Below are 22,053 nucleotides of genomic sequence, written 5' to 3'. Positions count from 1 at the left end.
AGTGATTGGAAAGCCTACTGTATTAAGTACAATGACGTTGCACACTTTAAAGATGTGAGTCAAAGAAAATGTAGTTCCAGTATCACTCTGGTCAGAAATAAAGTACAAATAAAACAGTTCTGATAAACTAATCACCCACTTTAATTAAAAAATAAAATTAGAATCTTTGAAGTCGGATAGCTTTCAGATTTGTTTCACATTAGGACTTTATACCAAAGTAACATATATTGTACACTCACTCATTAGAATTCCTTTGATATCCAAATATCACCTCAATCTTTCACAAAAGAATAATTATGACAAGCTGCTTAAAATTGTTAATTTATGAGAATGAATTTGTGTTTGAAGATAGAACCACAAAATACTTCCAAGTTTCCTACATGTTTCTGATAAATTTTTAGCCTTATGTAACTTAACAATGACAATAAATGTCAATATAAGACATTAAAATTAAGTGTGGATTTTTCCACTTATTTCTGCTGTGAGATAGAGGACCTGCTTAAACTGAATTATGCTACAGTCACCATCCCCTTTCTAAAGAAAATGCCAGACTTTTGACTTCTTACCAAGGTGCAGGGAAGGTGTGATAGAAACATAGAGAACTTTGCACTACAGTAACTCTCAAGCACCCAAAGATTTCTGAATAATTTAGAATGGTCACTAGATTCATGGCACTGCTATGCACACATTCATATGCTGTCATGATACTACTATACACCTCAGTACAGACATAAGAACAAATCATTGTTCTTCATCTTCTACATTTGTTTCAGTCATGTCATTCTGCAATTGCTAAAGCATTGTAATGAACCATTCAAATCTTCTCTGCATGAGATTTTCTTTGGGTTTCTTAAATTTGTGTTAAGTTTTCAGTAAAGGGGTAATCTTATGTTCATCAGCACAGAATGTATCAAGGGCTTTGAAAATCTTGCGTAACACTTTTACTTGTATATAGCAGATATCCTTTTTCAGATATACTTCCAGACACAAACTCAGTAAGTAAGTGGATATCATTACACATTCATTAAAAAAAAGATTACAAATTAATAAAATAAGAAGTTAAAAAATCCATAGTTTTCACAGATGTATAACTTCTAGTCACACAGATACTTCTAAAACACAAAGGCTTCCCCTTTTTAAGAGCAAGCTCACAATTTGAGGTTAGTTTGATTTCTTTATATCTGATTTTAAAGCCTAGTTGTAAAGCAGAAGATGCTATACAGACAAACAGGGAAAGAAACATATTTTGGTTCTGCAGAGTGAAGATGCAACGTTTACATCAGCTTGCTAAACCAAACACAGCATTGCAATGAGTACGTTACAATTACATGACATACCATAAGGTCAAGATAATAAAACATACTCAACAATGGATGGGAAATAACTCCCCAGAGAGTTAAATTATGAACTCTCCAGGAACAGGGCCAATTTCTAAAGCATTTAAACTAGGCAGTTCTCATGTGCTCCGCATGCAGGCTGGAGTTTTCTTGCCTTCACAATGCATGGCTGATTAGGACAGTTTTGATGATCCATCTGGCTACAGAGAGGCACGTGCTTCCTAGGCACACTGGAAGGCAAAGTTCCCTCTTCTGTAGTACAGATTCTACACTACATTCAAAACTCATTTCACATGCATATATGTCATGGCTTAGCCTCAGGCCAGTAACAAAAAAAACGTGTGGCTGCTTAACTTAGTGCCAAGCTAGTCAGAAACAACCACATGGGCACTTGGTTTTAGCCCTGAGTCAGCAACAAAAGAGCCACAGCAGCAGCCAGAAAGAAAAAGGCACAGTTTGTGCCTGGGATAATAACAATTTAACAGAGCAGCAAAGGAAGAGAAGATTACAACAACAGTAATAGTAAAGGGATATACAAAATAAATGACACACAATGTGATGTCACTTATTGACAAGAAATCAATACCTCACTGCTCCTGATCTAGAAACCTGAGTTGTGCACCTGTGCCATGGAAGCAATGTCACAAGAAAACACCAAGGGAAAACTAAAACCAAGTTGGGTCAGCTGCCCTAAATGTGTCCTTTCCCAGCTTCTTGTGAAAATTAACTCTTTCCCCAAAAAAAAAAAAAAAAGGAGGGAACTAACCCATTCCCAGCCAGAACCAGGACAATGTATTGACATTAAATTGTCACACTAAGTGCAGACTATTAAACAGTTGCACAGAACAGAAAAAAAAAAAAGAAAAAAATCACCTTTGTTTCTGCTCAAAAGTTTTAATTTCTCAAAGTAGTTTTGCTGTTGAAATACACTAGTCAGAAACATGAGCTTCACTTAATTTGCAGCTCCACACAGAGTACCGCTAATAGGACTAGATTTTCAACTTTTAAACACATACCTTGATATAGGGATGTTCCTTGCATGTTGTTCCCCATTGCCTAGCACAGCGTTCCTCTTTCCTGTGCTCATAGAATTCTGGATTACGGAGAATGGCCACGCGGCGACCTTCATACACCAGTGCAATTGCCGTACACCCATCCAGTCTTTCTTTGTCTTCTTGAGTAGCTGTTAGTACTATAGGCACTGATAGATTAATAACTCCCCCTGTAGAGTGAAGGGGGAAAAAAAATAAAAAAACAGCCCTTATCCTTAGTAACGGACATCAACAATATTATGAAAAGCTACTCTCCTATCAAGTTAGAGTCCAGGCTGCAAGTGCACAACAGGTAGTTCAAGTACTTATTTTAACAGGGGTTAAAAGCAACTTGTAAAATGTACCCTTGCAGAAGATGTGTGCTATAAATATATGCAAGCACCAAGATTTGAGAAAGAACAAAGACAGTACTGAAAATAGCAAGTACTTACAGCTGCACACAAGTATTTAGACTGTGTAGATACTACATCTTGCGACCTCAGATATGTTGTTCAAGAAGCTATATAGTAAGCAGAAACACTGAACCAACATTTTTAAACAGAACATCTAAAATATTAGGCAAGATTGCTACTGGAGAGGTCAAGTGAAAAAGAAACAGCATTCTCAGTAGTCATACTTTCAGTCCATAAGAAAACTTCAATGCAACAGAAGCAGCCAAATGTACCCAAGCAGTTACTGTACATCACTCAACTATTTCAAATGGTGACTTGTGTTGTTTACTTAAAACTGTATTAATATTCAAGCATATACATTTCAGGAAGAAAGTCTTTATGTTTTGCACAGTTCATTCAGCTGAAAGCTTACCATCTACTTTACTTCTAAAACTAAACCAACAAATCTGAATTTTAAGGTCATGTGTGATGCTAAATTTTCAGCATTTACTTCACTGGCTGAAGTTGAAAGTCTCGTTTTTCTTACTACAAGAGCAGGATTTGAGAAACCCAGTAAAGTAAATGCTGTAAGCCTTATACAAAGGCTTGAAGTCTAATAAGCATACACTTGCTGAAAGAGCGCGAAACTTTTGGGTGGTCTCCCACAGAAAAGTCACTGGCACCTTGAAGTCAATGGGAGTTTTACTATTGGCTTTAGTAGGGCCAAGACTCAAAATAAAGCTCATTTGCCCAGTTTTTGAGCAGCGTGTTTTTTAAAATCTCTCAATTTTACCTCAAGAGGGTATGAAGTTAAAAATTATGAAGCTGGATGAAAAGTTTAAGAGAAAAATAAGTCTTCCCTTCCTTCACAATGAAAAATGAGGTGAACAGTATACCATTAAGTTCACTCAGCATTCAGTTATTTTCAAAGCAACTAGGTTATGAAATTGAAGCTTGACAACAGTTGCAGAGAAGGTGATTTGCCACCTTTAGCTTGAAAATTTAAAAAATCCTTTTGCTTTGTGACCTACTAGATAAATATTTCAAACTGGGGAGAGATCTCAAAATTGTTGATTATTAAAATTTTGTCAGTGACCAATATTATCATTGACGTCTGTCTGCAGCCACTATGCAAATGAGGAACTGAGGCAAGGTAGTAGGGAGTGACTTTGTTAAGTCACAGATGATAAGTGTTAGCTTGAGATTATTTCAGATAACTTAAGCTTTCAAGGGAGAATATCAATATATCTGCACTGATCTCCATAACGTAGAAGTCAGTCAGTATGAACACTACATTTAGACCCCAAAGGATGAGCTGCATTGCAGGTATTAAACAATTTCCCTCTCTTCAAAATCAAAAACCTGGAAAGTGACTGCTGCTATAAGATTTCAGAAGTAACGTACCAAGCAGGGAGAAACTTTCAGGATGTTATTTTGACTTAGCCACTGCTTCGAGTAGCAAAGCAGCTTTAAGGTAATCACATTTTTCTAAAAAAGTTCTCATACGCAAATGATGCAGTAGATTACTAAGAAGAGGAAATATGGTAGCATCTAGAGGAACGTGACTGTTCTATTCAAGCTTAGGACTGAAAACTGTTTCTATCAATAAGTTACTTGTTTTTCATTATTCATTTTTTGCAACATGAGGTAGTAAAAACAACTGCAAGAGAAGTTTAAAAACTTGTACTACTGTCATATCTGAAACATTCACCTATATAAGGTCTTAAAAGCCTTATAAAAATTCTGATTTATAGAAGACTACAGGGCAGAATAAGGAGCTACAAACTTTTACAGCAGTTGAATGCACAGCATGCTATCTGCAGAGTACGTTTCACCTGGATAGACACACAGAAAACAAATGGAATAAAAACAAAACTACCATTTCAAAACAACACTGCAAACTTTACATACCCTAAAATAATAGGATGACATTCTGTTACCTAGGATACTATGCAAGAGACTTATAGAAAAAGGAACTAGGAACAGTTTTTGGACTCCATCAAGAGAAGAGTAATGCAGAAGGAAAGGGGGAGACGGGAATTTTCACTATCCCTGTTTGTTGTAGAGTGTGCAAAAAACCACTAAAAGGCTGGATTAAAACAGAGCCTTGAAAGAGAAATAAATGAAAAATGGCAGAGGATCACCATCAGATTCCAAAATCTGAGTATGTTATCATTTATTGACTAATTTAACTAATGCTTGCTCTTAGCCAACTGGTAAAGTAAAATAAAATATATTAACTTAAAATATCACAGGATAATTGCTAAGTTATAGTAATTCAATTACATATGATAATTGCCTATATTCAAGCCACCTCCTCCAATTCTGATTTCACACCTTCTTGCACACTGAGCTAAAGAGCAATTAAATGGCAATTCTATATTCTAAAATCAATTTTTTCAAAACAAATTAGAAAAATATATTTTAAGTTTAAATGTTTTTCAAAAATGAAAACATTTGAAAAATATAATTTGTAAAGGCAAAAAGAAAATACATTCAAAGTCTAACATGATGGTAGGTGTAAAAAGAATAAACCATCAAGTTTAACACTGACAATTAGAGTATCCTATTATACTACCCTAGGTTGTGCACAAGACCGATAATGTATTATCACACCACCACTAGGAAGAAAAGCATCAATAGTCATTTAGAAATACGATTAGTTTGTTCAGCTTTACAAATAATTAGGTTTTACTTTACCATCGAGGAGACAATCGAAGTGAAGGCACTGTAGGTATTCTCTCTCTCTCATAAAGCCATTCAGAGGTGTTGCCCAACCTTCTGCTAGCACTTGCACCCACTGCATATCCACCTTGTAAAGGATTGGAGAAATAGACTTAAGGCTGATAGAAGTTGTTGCTTAATGACTGACATCAGGTATTTACCCACAAAATGCAGGACAGTATAAATGAAAGATTTCTCAGTATTACTGTTTTTAATCAGAAAGAATTCAAAATTTCTCCAAGTAAGAAAAAAAAGAACAATTTTTTCCTCACTGTTCATATTTTTGATTATTTTCCTGTCCTTACACTAGATCAAATTTCCACATGTTAAAAACCAAAACAATAACCAACACCCTCATTAAACAACAAACTGTACTTGTAAATGTTTGGTAAAGTTCAACATAGCAGAATTAGAAAATACCATTTGTGTTTATTTTTTTAACAAGCAAGATAACCAAGAGGTTAAAAAAAGAGAAAGAAAAAGGAAAACCAACAATACAATTACTATAAAAATATCAGAATTATCAGGGCCTAATAATAGGTTATAAGGGGTCTAATCTTAAAACAAATTAGAAAGAAATTTTTTACTGCAGAAACTAGTGAAACAATCCATAAACAAAGTTCTCTCAGGACTAGTACTTATTTTAGTTTAAGAGCTATCAGCTTACACAGAATTTCCTTCCTTTGCATTTAAACAGTCACACTACAGCTTAGTGTGTGGCCTCTATTATTTCTGCATGTGCCTGACCAATCTTTGACAAGGTCAGGCTTTGCTTGTACAAGTCTCTTCTGCAATGAGCATGACTAATTTTATTACACTGTTTAATTTATGCTACGGAAGTACAACACACATTTTCTTCCCAAGTTTACGTTATAGACTTGCTTGATATTTAACAAACCACTGATTGGGATGGAGAGGGAAAGGATTTGTTTGCTCCTAGATCAAATATTTGGCTTTAAGTTCTACTAATACTGTCAAAAAGCCAGTGAAAAAAACTCATGCATTGCATCTGTGTTTAGGCCTAGTTCTTCAGAAAAATAAAATGAGGCAGAATAAAAATGTAGCCAGAAGCAGCTTTGTCTAATTTATCTGAGCTGGAAAATAATGCATTTAACCAAAATAAGAACGGAGGTGATCAAGTTGATCCATGCTTTTCCCACATTTTCTCTGCTGGATGCCAGAAAAGCAGCATGGATATGTTCTAACTAAAAAAACCAACCAAACAAACAATAAAGTAGACCATATCATCTCTCTGTAGACATAAGCTTGCAGCTGTTAGTGCCTGGTATATAAAGTTATTTTCACTCAGCTGAAGGCTATCAACAAGGAGAATCAAGAAGCAGCAACTGATTTCTTTCATATTTCCAGGTCATTAAAATGCAAAATAAAATGGTTTGTGTAAGTAAGCTAAAAAAAAAAAAAAAAGTTAGTAATTAAAAGTTAGTCAGAAGGGAAAAGTATATCGAGATACATACTGTAACCAGTACAGGTATTTCGACTGTATCTACTTCTGCTGAGCAACAGATCAGACTGCCTTTCAACTTCAGCAATGAGACAACTGAGCACACAATACCTTATTTATTTCCAAGGTTAACAAAGACTCAGCATCAGTTTTGGCCAACTGTAGCTTGTTTTCTGGTACGTAAAGCTCTTTTATCTCATAGGAGGCATCCACTGGAACAATGTCCTGTATAAAAGCAATAAACATAACATTTGCTCAGAATGTCTCCTGGACACCAAATACACGGACAAGAAGTAAAATTCTAATGTTGCACTACTCTGTACCAAGAGTTTATTCATTAAGCAAGTTTTACTCACTTAAAAACCAGCACTTTTCCAAGAACATGATAAAAAGCTGAAAGTTGTTAATTAAGAAAGTAGAAGACCATGAAAAAACTTTAAACAGACTCCTCTGAAAAAGGATGGTGTAAAATGTCAAAACCCAGTAAAACATTCCAGTGACATTAGTAGAAGAAAAAAAAAATCAGTAAAAAGTAGCAGACAGCTCTTTTTAAAACAGGTTTTTCAGAGTCTTGGAAACTTTTGCAAAGTAATGCTTTACTTTTGGGGGGACCCACAACAAGAAATTATATTTATTTTTCCAATTTTTGCAGCCCAGAGTAAAAGGTATGCCTGTAGGAAACCCCCAGTTTGCCCAAGCATTTTAAAGCATTGGGCACTATCCCTATGGGAAGTAAAACAAAGGGAGTTGGATGATGAAAGCCAGTAAAAAGATACGATAAGTCTCACTGGCTGTTACATAATTCATATCTCCAGAGACAAATAAAAAGAAAACTAATTAAACTAGCACTTAGAAATTGTATATTATAAAGAAAAGTTCAGTAACTTTCATATCAGGTGTCACTTGGGAAGCTAATTTTATTAGACAGTAAGTGAGGCAAAACCTGCCTCCTCTTTTCTCTGACTGAGCAGGAGCATTAGACACCAGGAGAGCTGCAGCAAACTCCTGCCACAGCAATAAGCCAAGAATCAAATAAAGTCATTGACTGCTGTGAAGAACAGCAGCCATACAAGTGAAGTATCATGACTGAGTACATATCATGCTGCTTCACAGATGATTCCTCTCTGGGCCCTAGTTCATTACCACACTAGAATGTTCTAATTTTACAAACCATCAAAACTTAAAATAAATGTGCCTATTAAAAAGGTTTCTTCAAATACTGGCCTGTTTCTAGTGTCCCACTAATGGGCAAAACAATGGGAAAAAAGTTTTCACGATGCAGTTTCTGTCTACAAACTACCTCATTATAAGGATGTAAACAACTTGAAGATGGTTCTAGCAATACTAAGTCAGACATTTAGAGAATCTGTAGGATTAGTTAACCTAGACTCCTTTGCAGACATAAAAATGGTATTTAAAACAACATCTTAGACTAAAAAAACCCCAAAAAAACAGCAGCAAGAGAAATCCATAGGTCTTTAAACTGCATGACTTTTTGGAAAATGCTAGGCTAACAAGCCATCTAGTGCCCACTTTAAGGTAGTAACTTTCCTCAAAGCTTCATTCTAAGGACAAGTTACATAAGATTTATTATTTGTCAATGCATTCACATAAATAATGACTGAATAACAAAAAAATAAACTAGATGGTTTATGGGAATGCATGTTCTCAGGCTGCGTTGGTAGGTTCCTTGCCGATGCTGCCAAACATCCTCAATAATCTGTAAAGTAAGGGCCTTCAGGCAAGTTTCCAGTAGATAAGCATTCACAAGCAACATCCATTTTATATTACTGAATGACTAGTCTAATAAGTTCATATTAATTGAGGTGTGAGGGCATTGATTCAGTTATATACAGAAGAAATAAACAGAAGTGTTTGTCTGACTATAAGAATCACTGGTACCTACAGCTTGCAGATAAGTTCGTCAGTACTTTAAGTCTGGGCAAAATTGTCAAGTGCAATGACAGCCATGATCTTAATAGAGATATTTACAATTCTTTAGCCTCTTCTCTGCCCATCAATTGTGTTCTAATACATTTTAAATTCACTTGAGCCACAAAAATAATCCTCATCTTGTGTCAATAAGAATTTCTGAACCTCGCCATTCATTCCTATTTCTCTCAAATGTGTAAGGATACCCTTTACATGACTTATTTTGATCAAAACAAAGGTGTAAAGATGCTCCACATTGCTATTTTTCTCAAATGTGTAAAGATTTACACATTGTGCCCTTTACACCTTTACACATTTGAGAAAAATAGCAATGTGGAGCATCTTTACACCTTTGTTTTGGTCAAAATAAGTCATGTTTAGTTTATGCAGTACATCTATATCAACTCAAATTATTTTGACCAAAAACATCTTGGAAATACTCATACAAACCTATCAGTCAGCAGATCTCTCTGGATGATTGTTGGCTAACCAGAGTCTCTGCAATTAACATAGAATAGCTCTGAACCAAAACTTTTTCTGTGCCTTATCCCAGAATACATTAGTTAAAAACAAGAGAAAAAAGGCAGGAGAAATAAGTAATAAGAATGACACCATCACTGTATTTAATGATTACACAATTCAATGTAATTGAAGCTAGTTCTTTAAAAATAACTCCAAAATTACACGTGGGTTTTTTACCACTTCAAGCTACTGAAAACCCATTATATAAATTCAGTTATTTTCAGAAAACAACCACAACCAAAGCATATACACCTCAGAATCAGGAAATCCATATCTTAAAACACAGGAAGTTCTGCTTACTTTCCTAAGCATACGAAGGAGTCGGTGTTTTATTGCTATGGGAAATATAGGAGTTGAATGCTGAGGGGTTTTCTTTATAAATTATGCTTACAAGCTTATGCTGGCTTATGTTCACTCTGGCATACATCTTTATTGTTGTGTATTTAAATCTTCATAATAACAGTATAAAACTAATAGTTTAATCTTGCATATCCTTTACACAGGTTCTCACACTAACTGACTATTCGCTTTGTCAGAGAAGGGACCTCTGAAGGTATCTAGTCTAGCCCCTTGTGCAAAACTCTTCCCAGTACAGCAGGCTTCTCAGGAACTTCACCTACCACGTTTTGAGTATCTCCAAGGATGGAGCATCCACAAACTCTTAGAGCAACTCATTCTAATATTTGACCAGACTTAAAAAGAGAGTTTTCTTTTCCACTGTGTCCAGTTTGAATTTCCCATGTTTTGTCTCATGCCTACTGCCCGTCATCCTACCCTTGGGCACCCCTGAGAAAAGTCTTAATCATTCTTCTCTATAGCCTCCCATTGGGGTACTAGAAACAGCAAAAAGACCTTTTTTTTGCCTTCTCTTCTCCAGGCTGAAGAAGTCCAGCTCCCCTCAACTTCTCCTTGTATGGAGATATTCTCCAGTCCCTGAGCATCTTGGTGGCTTTCTACTCAACTCACTCTAGTACATCAATATCTGTCTTCTTCTGGGTAAGGGAAAAGGGAACAAACATGGACATTACATCCAGATAAGGTCTCGTAAGTGCCACACCAAACAGCAGAACTGTTTCTCTTGACCTGCTGACTGTGCTCTTGCTATTATAGTACAGTATGCAGTTGGCCTTCTTTGCTGCGTGGGCAAATGTTTTCATAATGCTGACAAATTATTCAACATTGTAAAAACATTTATTTCAGTTCTTTAGTGTTGTCCTCATGCCTTCAGAAGAGAGATACTTTAGATATCAAAAAGGTGAGTTATTCCACACAATGTCAGCATATACCAAAGTTCAAAGGTAGGTTTGCCGCAAGTTAAAGTCATTGCGCTGTATTTCATACAAATTCTTACTCCCAGCATTATAAACCATTTAGAAAATCCCCATGGTCTGCACTCTGTCGTATGAACCCCAGTCGGTCCCACCCAATTACCTTTTGCTGTAGGTATTTTGTTTGAAGATTGTGTCCAAACAATTAACAGCTGTATTCATACAAACTTTCTGCTGGAATGATTTAGAAAGTAGGAGGAGACAGGAAACAAAGTTTCACGTAAAATAATGACTCAGTAGCCAGCTTGCAGCTAGGTGTAATCAACTATGTCAAATATACTCCACTGAGAGCCTAATTTACAGTCAGATAGTGAAAAAGCAGGATAATAATAATATATACATTATATATATAATACATAATAATATATAATCATAATAATATATAATGCCTGCTCTACATGAATGTTAAAGATACTAAAAACACTGAGCTCTCATGTTTGCAAGTTTCTCAATAAAAAAATACTGAAAGACATTTTGGAGCCTGCTGTAATTCACATCAATGACCAAGGTGATCACATAAAGTATTGTTCACTATCAAATTTTTGGTAAGTGAATGAGAAACTAGACAAGATTGAGGACTTGCTTGAGAGAGAATCATTGTATTGTTACAATGATAGCTGCAGTATAGTTTGAGGTGTAACAAAACAAACAAACAAGCCAAAAAAAAAACCCACCCTTATGTACAGAATAGCAGAGTTAATGTCTACATATTTTCCAGGAACTACCTGGAAAACATATAGAAAGCTTTTTAAGAAGCTTCACTTCTTAAAAAAAGACTGACCTTATAAAGCACCACAACACAGAACCCCTAACTTCTACTCAGCTCCAAATTCTCACTGCTCTAAAATATAGAATTTGAATACAACTACAGGGAATTGCAAAAGTACAAGAAATCAGTACTATAAGATACCATTAGGATCACCTTCCAAACACGAGCATAGCACTAAGCTTGAGTAAGAACTTGTCTATAACTGCTGGGGAATTGGTGGGAGATGGAAGAAGGGACAGGAAGTTTATACATACAATTACAGTGGATAGATGTGAATAGCTGTAGAAGTGCACAATCAGATTCAATTTTGGAGCCTGGTATTCACAGAGCCACCATAAGTTAATGTCCATAAGATGTGCTTTATACAAAGGTAGCTGAAAGTTTCAAGTTACCTACCAGAAATGCAACTCTTTCCTTGAACATTTTACACTTCCTTAACAGTAAAGATGGCATTCCTGAACTATGACTTCTTCAGAAAAGTATTTTCTAGGATAAATATTGAACTTATGCCACAGTATGGCATATGAACTTTGTGAAAAAGGCTAGATCAGTTATATTTGTTGACAGGAAAAACAAGAAAAAAAATGATGAAATCTTTACAGCCAAACACCTGCACTAGACTAGTTTGACTCTACTGGAAAATATCAAAAGCCACACAAGCCTTTCTGGATGAAAAAAAAAATGTGTGCAAGCACTGATTTTTATAGTACTGAAAGCAGGTGGGGAAAAAACAGAAAAAAAGAAGGAACTTCTCATATGACTCAGTAGCTTTAAAAGATATCCATCAGTACCTCGCATTCTTGTTCCCTGAAAAGAACTTTGAAGTATCTATTACATTTATAGGCAAAGAAACTAGATGAAGTGACCATCAAAACCAAGTTATGCCACATACAAACTTTACATATTCAACAATTGCTTATTCCTCCTATTTCTGCATAGTTATCTCCCTTTTTCTTCCATAAAGGATTAAATATGGTCTGGGGAAAGATATGGTAATTTTGTTTCAGAGTTCTTTTCAAACAGTAAGAAAAATTCCAAGAAGCAAGTAATTCCACTATTTATAAAAGAACGGTTTCAAATTCTTGTTTAGTAAATACAAATGCACGTATATCTGTCTTTTTTAACACACATTTATACAGTTTCATCTCTCTTCTGTTTACTGACATTATTTTCTGAACGAGTATAAAAACAGGCCTTGAAATTCAAGAACTATTAATACTTGGAGCAGACTTCTTCCCAAAGTTCTTGAAACCTATTTAAAAAAAATAAACATCCCAAATTATTTTTAATGCTGTTGACTTATGGTCTTTATCTTTACAGATCACAGCAGATTATTAAAGAAGAACACAGACGTGGCTTGTTCCAGCTAAAGGAAACCTACAGAAACTATATTCTCAAGATATCATTATATTAACATGGTCTGAGAACAACACATGCCTGTTCAGCCAAGCCTTGCTTTCACTGTCTCTCATTAAAGTATGTAACCACCAAGATATCTTGGCATTCATGGCACTGTTCTCTACAAAGGCAGAAAAATATAATACTAAACTGTGCCTTAAGCAAAGGACAGAGGAAAGTTGACTGGGCCAAGAGCCAGCATTCAGCACTGTGTACCAAGTGTATCAATGCAAGAAACTGGGGATTACTATCTTGGCAGATGTGACATTGGTTTCTACATTTATGAAACATTCTGAATTGTTGTTCTGTGCAGGAGACGTAGGGCTTCCCACAATCAGGAACTGCCACGTCCCATAGGCAGGACTCCTGAAGACCATTCTCCTTTTTTCTTCCAAAAAATATTCAGATGAGCAGTAGGATAAAAATCTAGAATTCTGCTGTGGTTTTCTGCCATGTCTTATCTCCTAAGAAGCCTTGAACAATTAGCGATCTATTAACAGTTTTCTTCAAAATTTAGATACAAGAGCCTAATCTTTCCAGAGCTGTACTGACAGAGAGGGTTAAAATTAACTCCATGCTGGTTACCTAATGAGGTGCTTTGCTTGTACCCAATCCAATACTTGGTGGAGCCTTACTCAAGCTACTGCTTACTTCCTAAATATCCAGAACATCTACCTCACAAAAACCACAAATAATCATCTGCTAGAGTATCAAAATAAAAAATAATTGTCTAAAATGTTATCCCACTACCCACTGACTATAGGTAGGAATGTAAGGAAACACATTTCTTCAAGAAGATTAGCAGATTCTAAAGGATAAAGCCACCTCACTGCTCCTATCACCTTTAGTGAGTTTTGTATTTGGGGTTACTTTGTCTGTTTTGTCTTGTGAGGGTGGTTTGTTGGGGTTTTCTGTTTGTTCCTTTGTGTTTTTTTCCCTTTGGCTGGGTTTTTTTAGGTTGGGTAATGAGTTCAATCCTCTTACCAGAAAATGGGAGGAGGCCCAGAAGCTTCAAAATGTAGATCACAGGCATGAATGAGGAAAGACACCTACCTTTTCAAAAGCTATGAACCATTAATTCAACTCTGCCATGCAAGATCAGCTTCCTGAACTGCTCATTAGGTACTTGCAGGACTACTTTTGCTAGTGCAAGAAAAACAGTGGAAACAAGAGAAACCAGACAGAATCACAGCACTCCTAAGCCAGCTGAAATTATTCTCTAAGTGCATGCCTGTCTCTTCACATCTGCAGCATTTATTAATTTGTATGCTAAACAGAAAAAGTGAAAAATTTCACTCTTACAAATGCTAGCAACCAATTATAAAGTTGGCACTCATCACTGGTCCTATAAAAACTGAGACAGCCTTCTCTCCCTTCCAGTTACCAATTAAGATAATTGATAAAAATAAATTTTCCACTTGTCCAAATCTTATTTCACTTAAGAGATCAACGTTTTTGCAGTGTTTAGGTTTAAAAAGAAAACATACAATAGGACAATTTTAAAAGCTAGAATTTAAACATGTATAAGCCTTTAACTCTTAAAAACCATCTCTGCTTTTCTCAGCATGTACATTCTGAATGCAGGCTAAAATGCTTTGAAAAAAGTACTAAGATATATCTGCATTTCTGCTCACTCTCTCTTGAAGAAGTTCCACAACTTGTTGTATGCAATCATTCACATCACAGGAATCAGTTTTCAGCACAAGCTCTGGAGCTTCTGGTTTTTCATACTCAGAATCAATCCCAGTAAAACCTACAAAACGCAAGATGAAATTATTAAGTGACTTTTTCCAAAAGATTATTCCATTTTAACATTGTTGACAGACAGTTTTCTCAATATAAATCACACAAAAGGCAAGAGGACAGAATTTTAGCTTCCTCAATACAGGATTTCTTAGGGAAATCAACATTTTTATTCTTTATCAGACAATCTGCTAATCCCACTATACAACTGCATCAAACTTCAGCATTCTGCTGCACATACATAGCACATTTTTGTTGGTGAACTTATTTGTAATGTGAATAAACAAAGGAGCACTGGCAGAAGAACTGTGCACATCAGCCCAGAGTTAGCCATCCATCATCTGTCCTTCATTATTAGCTGTGATTGTTGGTTTGTTGTTTTGCTGGTTTGTTTTTTTAAATACCAATCCTGATGCTGATGTTGAGTGACCAGTATATTTATAAATTCACACTCATGCCACTAAGCACTTTTACTCTTACATTTACTCTTTAAGTTGACTCTGAGCATACCTTAATTCAGCTTTATTTATTCCTGGTCTTCACAAGAATCATTTGGAAGTACTAGAAGTATCAAGCAACCAGTCACATGGAATGTCTTAGACTTCTTAAATTTGATATCACTTTCAATTAATGTTGAGTTCATCATTACAGCATGGGCAAACTCAGCTCGTGAAAGTGATTACTTTAGAAATTGCTTTGCTACTTAATACAGATAAAAAGTGCTTCCATAAACCTCTGCAAACTACAATATAGCACAGAGCTAAGAAGTCCTTGAAACAATACTTGCAATGAGTGATCGAATATTTAAGCTTTTTTTTATTGCAGGCTGTACTTAAATCTTGATCTGAGGCTGGGGATAGAAAATCATTTACATGGGCACTAGAATGGAACCCTAATTTCAAAATAAAACTTAATCTCTTCAGAAGTGTTCTTACTGGTCTTTACAGAAAGACAGTGATGATGCTTCACTTTTTGGAAGAACTTAGTAACTCTCGTTAGCACAATCCTTTACAGACTTTAGAAAGAAACAGGCTCTTTTTTTTAGTCAATGGACACACAAAGGAGATAGACTAATCCCCAGTTGTAGGAGCTCACAAGAGAAACCATGTAATCTGCTCAAGGCTTTTTGATGTGAGGATAGCCAGTTTGGCCTTTTTACTGTCCTATGCATTCAGCTAGTCTGTTGCATGAGCTAGACGTTGACTTCAATTTTCTGCTTGGCCCTGTTCCCAGTCCATGATGCTTTTAAGGATGGTACATCCACAGACTTGAGCACATCCACTTACATGGAGTCAGTTTACATCACTGTCCCACTTACGTAGAAGGAATGTGACTACATCCACATTTACCTTTAATTTCTCCAGCCCTAGCTTTCTTATAGAGTCCTTTAACATCTCTCTGTTCACAGACATGTAACGGAGCATCCACAAATACTTCAAAAAAAGGCAAACTTGCCCCTTCATGAATTCGTCTGGCATTGTTACGATCCTGAAAGAAAACAGAAGAAAAACCTAAGAATTTCCACCCGCATATTGTTATTAACTTTCTGCTTTTGAAGTTTTTTATAAAGAATCTGATAGTAACATGTAAACAAGTTTTCAAAGTTAGAAAAAAAAGAAACATGATTTGATCAACTGATGCCCTGCAAGCTACATCTGCTTGGTTACAGTTCACCACATGGTAAAAAATGAGATTAAGATTAGAGATATTTTTACATTAACCTGATCTATATATATTAAAAAATCCAAACAAACCCAGGCACAGAGTGCAGAATTTTCTATACCTGCTTCTACTGCCCCTACCTTAGAAGTTACATCCCAAACAGTTACATGTGCCTGGTTCGCTAAAGTCAGAGGAGGTATTACTTCCTGCTCCTGATATGACCACTCTTCTCTTCAGAGCTCCAGATTTCTCTGCATTCATTAATCTGACAAGACTTTTATATTCCAAGTACTATTTTATTTTTATGGCTTTCAAGCACTGAAGGAAGTGGTGAATTTCATTTAGAGAACAAAAAACTTCCCAAAAATCCACTAAAACCATTTCTTACTAAATATGGTTATTTTTCCTCATATCTAAAGACTTCTGTTTTACTGCAGGATCTTGAGTTTCCACGAATTATTATCAGAAGAACTGTTTGTATCACTGTAACTGAAGAAATAATACCTTCTCGTGCAGTGGAACGTCTGAGCTACAGCCCCTGGGCTGTTGTTGAAGATATTTGCTGCTTACGCATCCTTTTTGTCTCTCCCATCAGTGTTCTCATACACTGATGAAAAATGTCTTCACAAAATATTAACATGCATTTATGTTTATTTTCAGTATTATATAACGTCACGTTGTACATGCAGCATGAAAATAGTATGAAGAACTATAGGTAATTAAACATCCTTTTCCTTAAAACACTTGGTAAAATAAAGCTCAAGCCATTAATTTACTGAAGGAAAAGTTGTCTCTAAAAAAAATTTAACTGAGTCTTACAGATTAAGTGCATACCTAGTCTTCATATTTGTAAAGTACTGGAATCTACATGGATCAAACAAGATACTGTAGTTTTAAGACTTTCTTGGAGTATCATTTGGGTTTGTTCCTAATATTAGATTTATAATTCTGCCTAATTGACTGAAGGACAGTTCCAGTTACAAATATAAAAAAGTTGACATTACTCTTAAGATGAATGTTAAAATTAAAGATTGAAAAAAGGTTAAAATTAAGATTAAAGTCGGTCCAAAGAATTAATCTTAAGATTAATGTTTCTGTAATGTTATGAATCATCTCTAGAAAGCACAAATGTTATCAAGAAACCAAACAAGCATTTCATTTTGGCTAAGCTCAGTGAGGGAGTCCTATAACTAAAATTATGAGTGACGCTTTGAATTTTCCATACACTTCATATAGATATACACATTATACAGATATACACAATTACCTGAGTATAAGGAGAGATGAAACTAGTAATGCACACCAAACCAGCATCTGCAAACAGTTTAGCAACCTCAGCAATACGACGAACATTTTCTTCTCTATCTTCTGGAGTGAAACCCAGATTCTTATTAAGGCCTTGGCGGATATTGTCACCATCCAATGTGTAGCACGGAATGCCATGGCATACTAAATACTCCTCTAGTGCCATGCTCACTGTAGTCTTCCCAGCACCAGACAGGCCTAGAATATTCCATAATAATGTAAGTATATAAGCATAGAAACAACTTAGTGGAAAATGTAGTAGATGTACCACTGCTAGTATGAAAAACCCAAAGTGACAGGCATCAGCACCAATGCCTTTCAGAGATGCTTACCTGCAATATAAGACAAGCACCTTTTACACAGAAAACAGGTACAGGTAGAGTAAGGCAGGAAGTTAAGCATGCAATTAGAAGCAGATAAAAAGTCTGGCCCTGAGAACTGCTGCCATTTATAGGGGTGGTGCATATTACCCAGTGCCATTGCTAGCAGCTGTTACTGCCTGAGCAAATTAAGTTCACAGAATCATAGAATCACCAGGTTGGAAAAGACCCACCAGATCATCGAGTCCAACCATTCCTATCAATCACTAAACCATGCCCCTCAGCCCACCAGAAACCCCACACAGACTTAAGAGGTTATGTTTACATCGGAAGATCTCATACTGAAGTGAATTTCAGTCAACAAAAGAAATCACACACTGCATTTACTTATTGCAGAGTAACAGCACTGATTTAGACACCACAGACACAACAAAACTCATTCATGACTCTCACACAGCAGTCATGCTCCACTAGCTGGAGTACATTAGCAACAAGCAAAGAAAATTTTAATATTAAACATTGGTCCAGTCCAGAATCTTGAGTAACAAACCTTTAAAAAATTGAGAAGTCATGCTGGCACTAATTAGTCTAGCTCCTCGAATACTGTGTTCGGTTCTGGGCCCCTCACCACAAGAAGGATGTTGAGGCTCTGGAGTGAGTCCAGAGAAGAGCAACAAAGCTGGTGAGGGGGCTGGAGAACAAGTCTTAGGAGGAGCGGCTGAGAGAGCTGGGGTTGTTTAGCCTGGAGAAGAGGAGGCTGAGGGGAGACCTCATTGCTCTCTACAACTACCTGAAAGGAGGTTGTAGAGAGGAGGGAGCTGGCCTCTTCTCCCAAGCGACAGGGGACAGGACAAGAGGGAATGGCCTCAGGCTCCGCCAGGGGAGGTTTAGGCTGGACATCAGGAAAAAATTCTTCACAGAAAGGGTCATTGGGCACTGGAACAGGCTGCCCGGGGAGGTGGTTGATTCACCTTCCCTGGAGGTGTTTAAGGCACGGGTGGATGAGGTGCTGAGGGGCATGGTTTAGTGTTTGATAGAAATGGTTGGACTCGATGATCCGGTGGGTCTCTTCCAACCTGGTTATTCTGTGATTCTGTGATTCTGTGATTTGCTTAAAGTTGGAAATGTATTTAAATAATTTTTCAGACTAGATTTCAGGAGTTTATCTGAAGCATATGCTTTAACTTACACAGAGCAATCAATTCCTAAATGGAATACAAACTCAAATTTTCATAAGATGACATTAATCCTTTGAGCAAGAAAAAATTAAGGGTAATGGGATTCTAAAAAAAAGAAATAGCATTAGTGGGTCAACAAAAATATTTTGTTCTTCATTAATGGTAGTAAAGAATTTTCTAGCTTTCAGAAAGAGAAGCAAAAAAACAAAGAAAAGTCACACAAAATAGCAGTTTGCCATTACTGCTAAGGCTTTTACAGCAAAGTGTGACAATCATGCTAACAAGCATGTTCTAAGAAAACACAAAGTGCAAAGGAAACCTTGACATCTGCAGTAGTTTAGGGTAATTTATGGAAGAGAAGTCATTGCATTGGTTTCTCCTTCACTCAATTTAATATCCAGAAGATGCAGAGCAGTTTACTGAAAACTGAGAGTATGTGTATCCCAGGACAAATCCTACATAAGGACTTAAGCCATTATCCCTCTCTCAAGAAAAGCCTCTGTGTTCATCTCTCAGATTTCATTCAAAAAAATTGCAGTTGTGAACAATGACCTATGGTCATCTATTAAAATTATCCAGATTTTGTTGTACAACCCAAGGTTCTTTTGTCAATGTTTATCTGTCTACTTTGAAAGGAGTAACAGCAGTACACAATGAAGCTGAATGTTACAAGTCAGGCCAGAACCAGCTTCCAAATGGGGATGGTCCTGCTCTCGTGCACTCCCCTTTCACACCCACCCTACCTCTGTTACTCCATCACCTCTGCTCCCCATTGGCCAATTTAGCTTGTTAACCTTTTCTCCTCTGTGTGTGTGCTTGTGCGTAAGCTGTATTGAGTTCATCAATGATTTAGCAAGTTGGGCTGGACAAGCACTACAACTTGTGCAAGGCAAGAGAAGAAAAGCAAGGCTGGAAACAGAATAGTCATCTTTGGGCAGGAATTAAGTACACCTCCATCCTAGAAAATAAGCATGGTAGTCCAAATTAAGATTTCAGCTACTTCATTTATTTATTTCTCATGGATGTAGTCTTTGACTTGCAGCTTATGTGCCCCACATCGAACTTGCTATTCACTCAAATGCCCTAGCTTTTCACACATGATTTAGTCCCCAACATGTAATGAAATGCAAAAGTTAGGGTTATATAACAATAACTATTAAAAACAGCTTTTGAGCTGGTAAGTCTTTAAAATAATTTACACTCTCAAAATTGCATATATTATTTTACAAACAGAAGTAATGCTTTCCATATTTTTTATATATTCCTCGGTGGTTTTTTTTTACTTCGGATCTTCTCACTGAACAGCACAAGATATTCATTAGACTGTAGTTCTTAGATAAATCTTAGCTTAGAAATTAAAAGTGATCTCTGAAACAACTTTCTGTCCACTCCCACCCCATGACTGCTGGTGAGAGAATCTGGAACAGAATTTGCTACTACTTCAGCTCTCATTATAAAGCCTAGCAGAGTTTTGAAGACTCATGTTGGCACAGTTCTAGAATGGGTAGCATTACTTACTTCAATACCTACAGTCCATTTCACTCCCTGACACTAGCACTCAAACATCATCACTAACTTAGCTTCCCCAAGACGCTCCTCTTAATACCTTACAGCCTTTTACTTTTCTTTATTCTACCACTACATTTCTTACTCTTGAAAATAGGGAAACCAGGCATAAAGATCACATCTGTTTGAAAACAATGACAACTGGAAAATGTTGCCATGTAGATAACAGGTTGTGATAAAAATGTTTTCCCATATTCAAAAGGATATTAATTAATTACCAGGAAAAACAGAAAGGCAGCCTCCCAGCTCATTTGAGCACTGAGACAGGCTGGAGCTACGTGACAGGGATAGGGATAGCCATTTATAGTACCATAGAATCATTAACATTGGAAAATATCTCTTAAGATCATCAAGTCAAACTGTTAGCCCAACACCTCCATGCCTACTAAGTTATGGCACAAAATGCCACGTCTACACACTTTTTTAATCTCTCCAGGGATGGTGACTCAACCACTTCCCTGGGAAACCTGTTCCAATGCTTCACCACTCTTTCAGTAAATACATGTTTTCTAATATCTAACCTCCCCTGACACAACTTGAGGCAATTTTCTCTTGTCCTATTACTTGTTACTTGGGAGAAGAGACCAGCACCCACCTGGCTACAACCTCCTTTCAGGTAGTTGTAAACAATAATAAGGTCTTCCCTCAGCCTCCTTTTCTCAAGGCTAAACAACTCCAGTTCCCTCAACTGTTCTTCAAAATATTTGTTCTCCAGACCTTTCACCAGCTTTGTTGCCCTCCTCCAGACATGCTCCAGGAACTTTATGTCCTTCTTGTACTTAGGGGCCCAAAACTGAATACAGTATTAGAGATGTGGCTTCACTAGCGCTGAGTACAGGGGGATGATCACTTCCCTAGTCCTGCTGGCCACACCATTTTTTTATACAGGACAGGATGCTGTTGGCCTTCTTGGTCACCTGGGCACACTGCTGGCTCATGTTCAGCTGGCTGTCGACCAATATCCCCAGGTCCTTTTCCACTGAGCAGCTCCCCAGCCACCCTTCCCCAAGCCTGTAGCATTGCATGGGGTTGCTGCGACTCAAGTGCAAAACCCAGAACTTGGCCTTGCTGAACCCCATACTGTTGGTCGCAGCCCATCATTAGGAAATTGGACAGTAAGAAGAGCCATTATTGATTAAAACACAAAAATTGCACTCCAAATCCCAATCAGAATTTAAGCAGAGTACAGTGTGAAATAAGCAATGCTTCTAGAGCACTGAAGAAAACCCATTCTCAAGTTACTACCTGTCCCAGAGCAATTTCCTGATAGTCTACATAAAAATAGTAATAAAATGGCATCAAGGTCTTAGATTCCACTAACTTCTAGCTTTGCATGAGAAAAGGGAGCTACAGCTAAGTAGCTTTTCAGAAGAGGAATTAAACC

General features: G+C 36.7%; 1 protein-coding gene across 2 annotated transcripts in view; it reads right to left on the bottom strand.

Annotated features, from left to right (window-relative positions):
- Positions 1 to 22,053, bottom strand: part of PAPSS1 (3'-phosphoadenosine 5'-phosphosulfate synthase 1) — a 46,329-nt gene that overhangs the window by 16,759 nt on the left and 7,517 nt on the right. For both annotated transcript variants that reach the window (XM_069855524.1, XM_069855525.1), the window contains exons 3-8: positions 17,568 to 17,803; positions 15,988 to 16,126; positions 14,530 to 14,648; positions 7,058 to 7,171; positions 5,461 to 5,572; positions 2,354 to 2,559 (exon numbers count right to left, since the gene is read on the bottom strand). In XM_069855524.1, the coding sequence (XP_069711625.1) occupies positions 2,354 to 2,559; positions 5,461 to 5,572; positions 7,058 to 7,171; positions 14,530 to 14,648; positions 15,988 to 16,126; positions 17,568 to 17,803 (926 nt within the window). The remainder of the gene's footprint in view (positions 1 to 2,353; positions 2,560 to 5,460; positions 5,573 to 7,057; positions 7,172 to 14,529; positions 14,649 to 15,987; positions 16,127 to 17,567; positions 17,804 to 22,053) is intronic.

The sequence above is a fragment of the Phaenicophaeus curvirostris genome, chromosome 4, assembly GCF_032191515.1.
Source record: "Phaenicophaeus curvirostris isolate KB17595 chromosome 4, BPBGC_Pcur_1.0, whole genome shotgun sequence".
Classification (NCBI taxonomy): domain Eukaryota; kingdom Metazoa; phylum Chordata; class Aves; order Cuculiformes; family Cuculidae; genus Phaenicophaeus; species Phaenicophaeus curvirostris.
The sequence above is the reverse complement of the archived record's forward strand: the minus strand, read 5'-3'. Positions and strand labels throughout refer to the sequence as shown.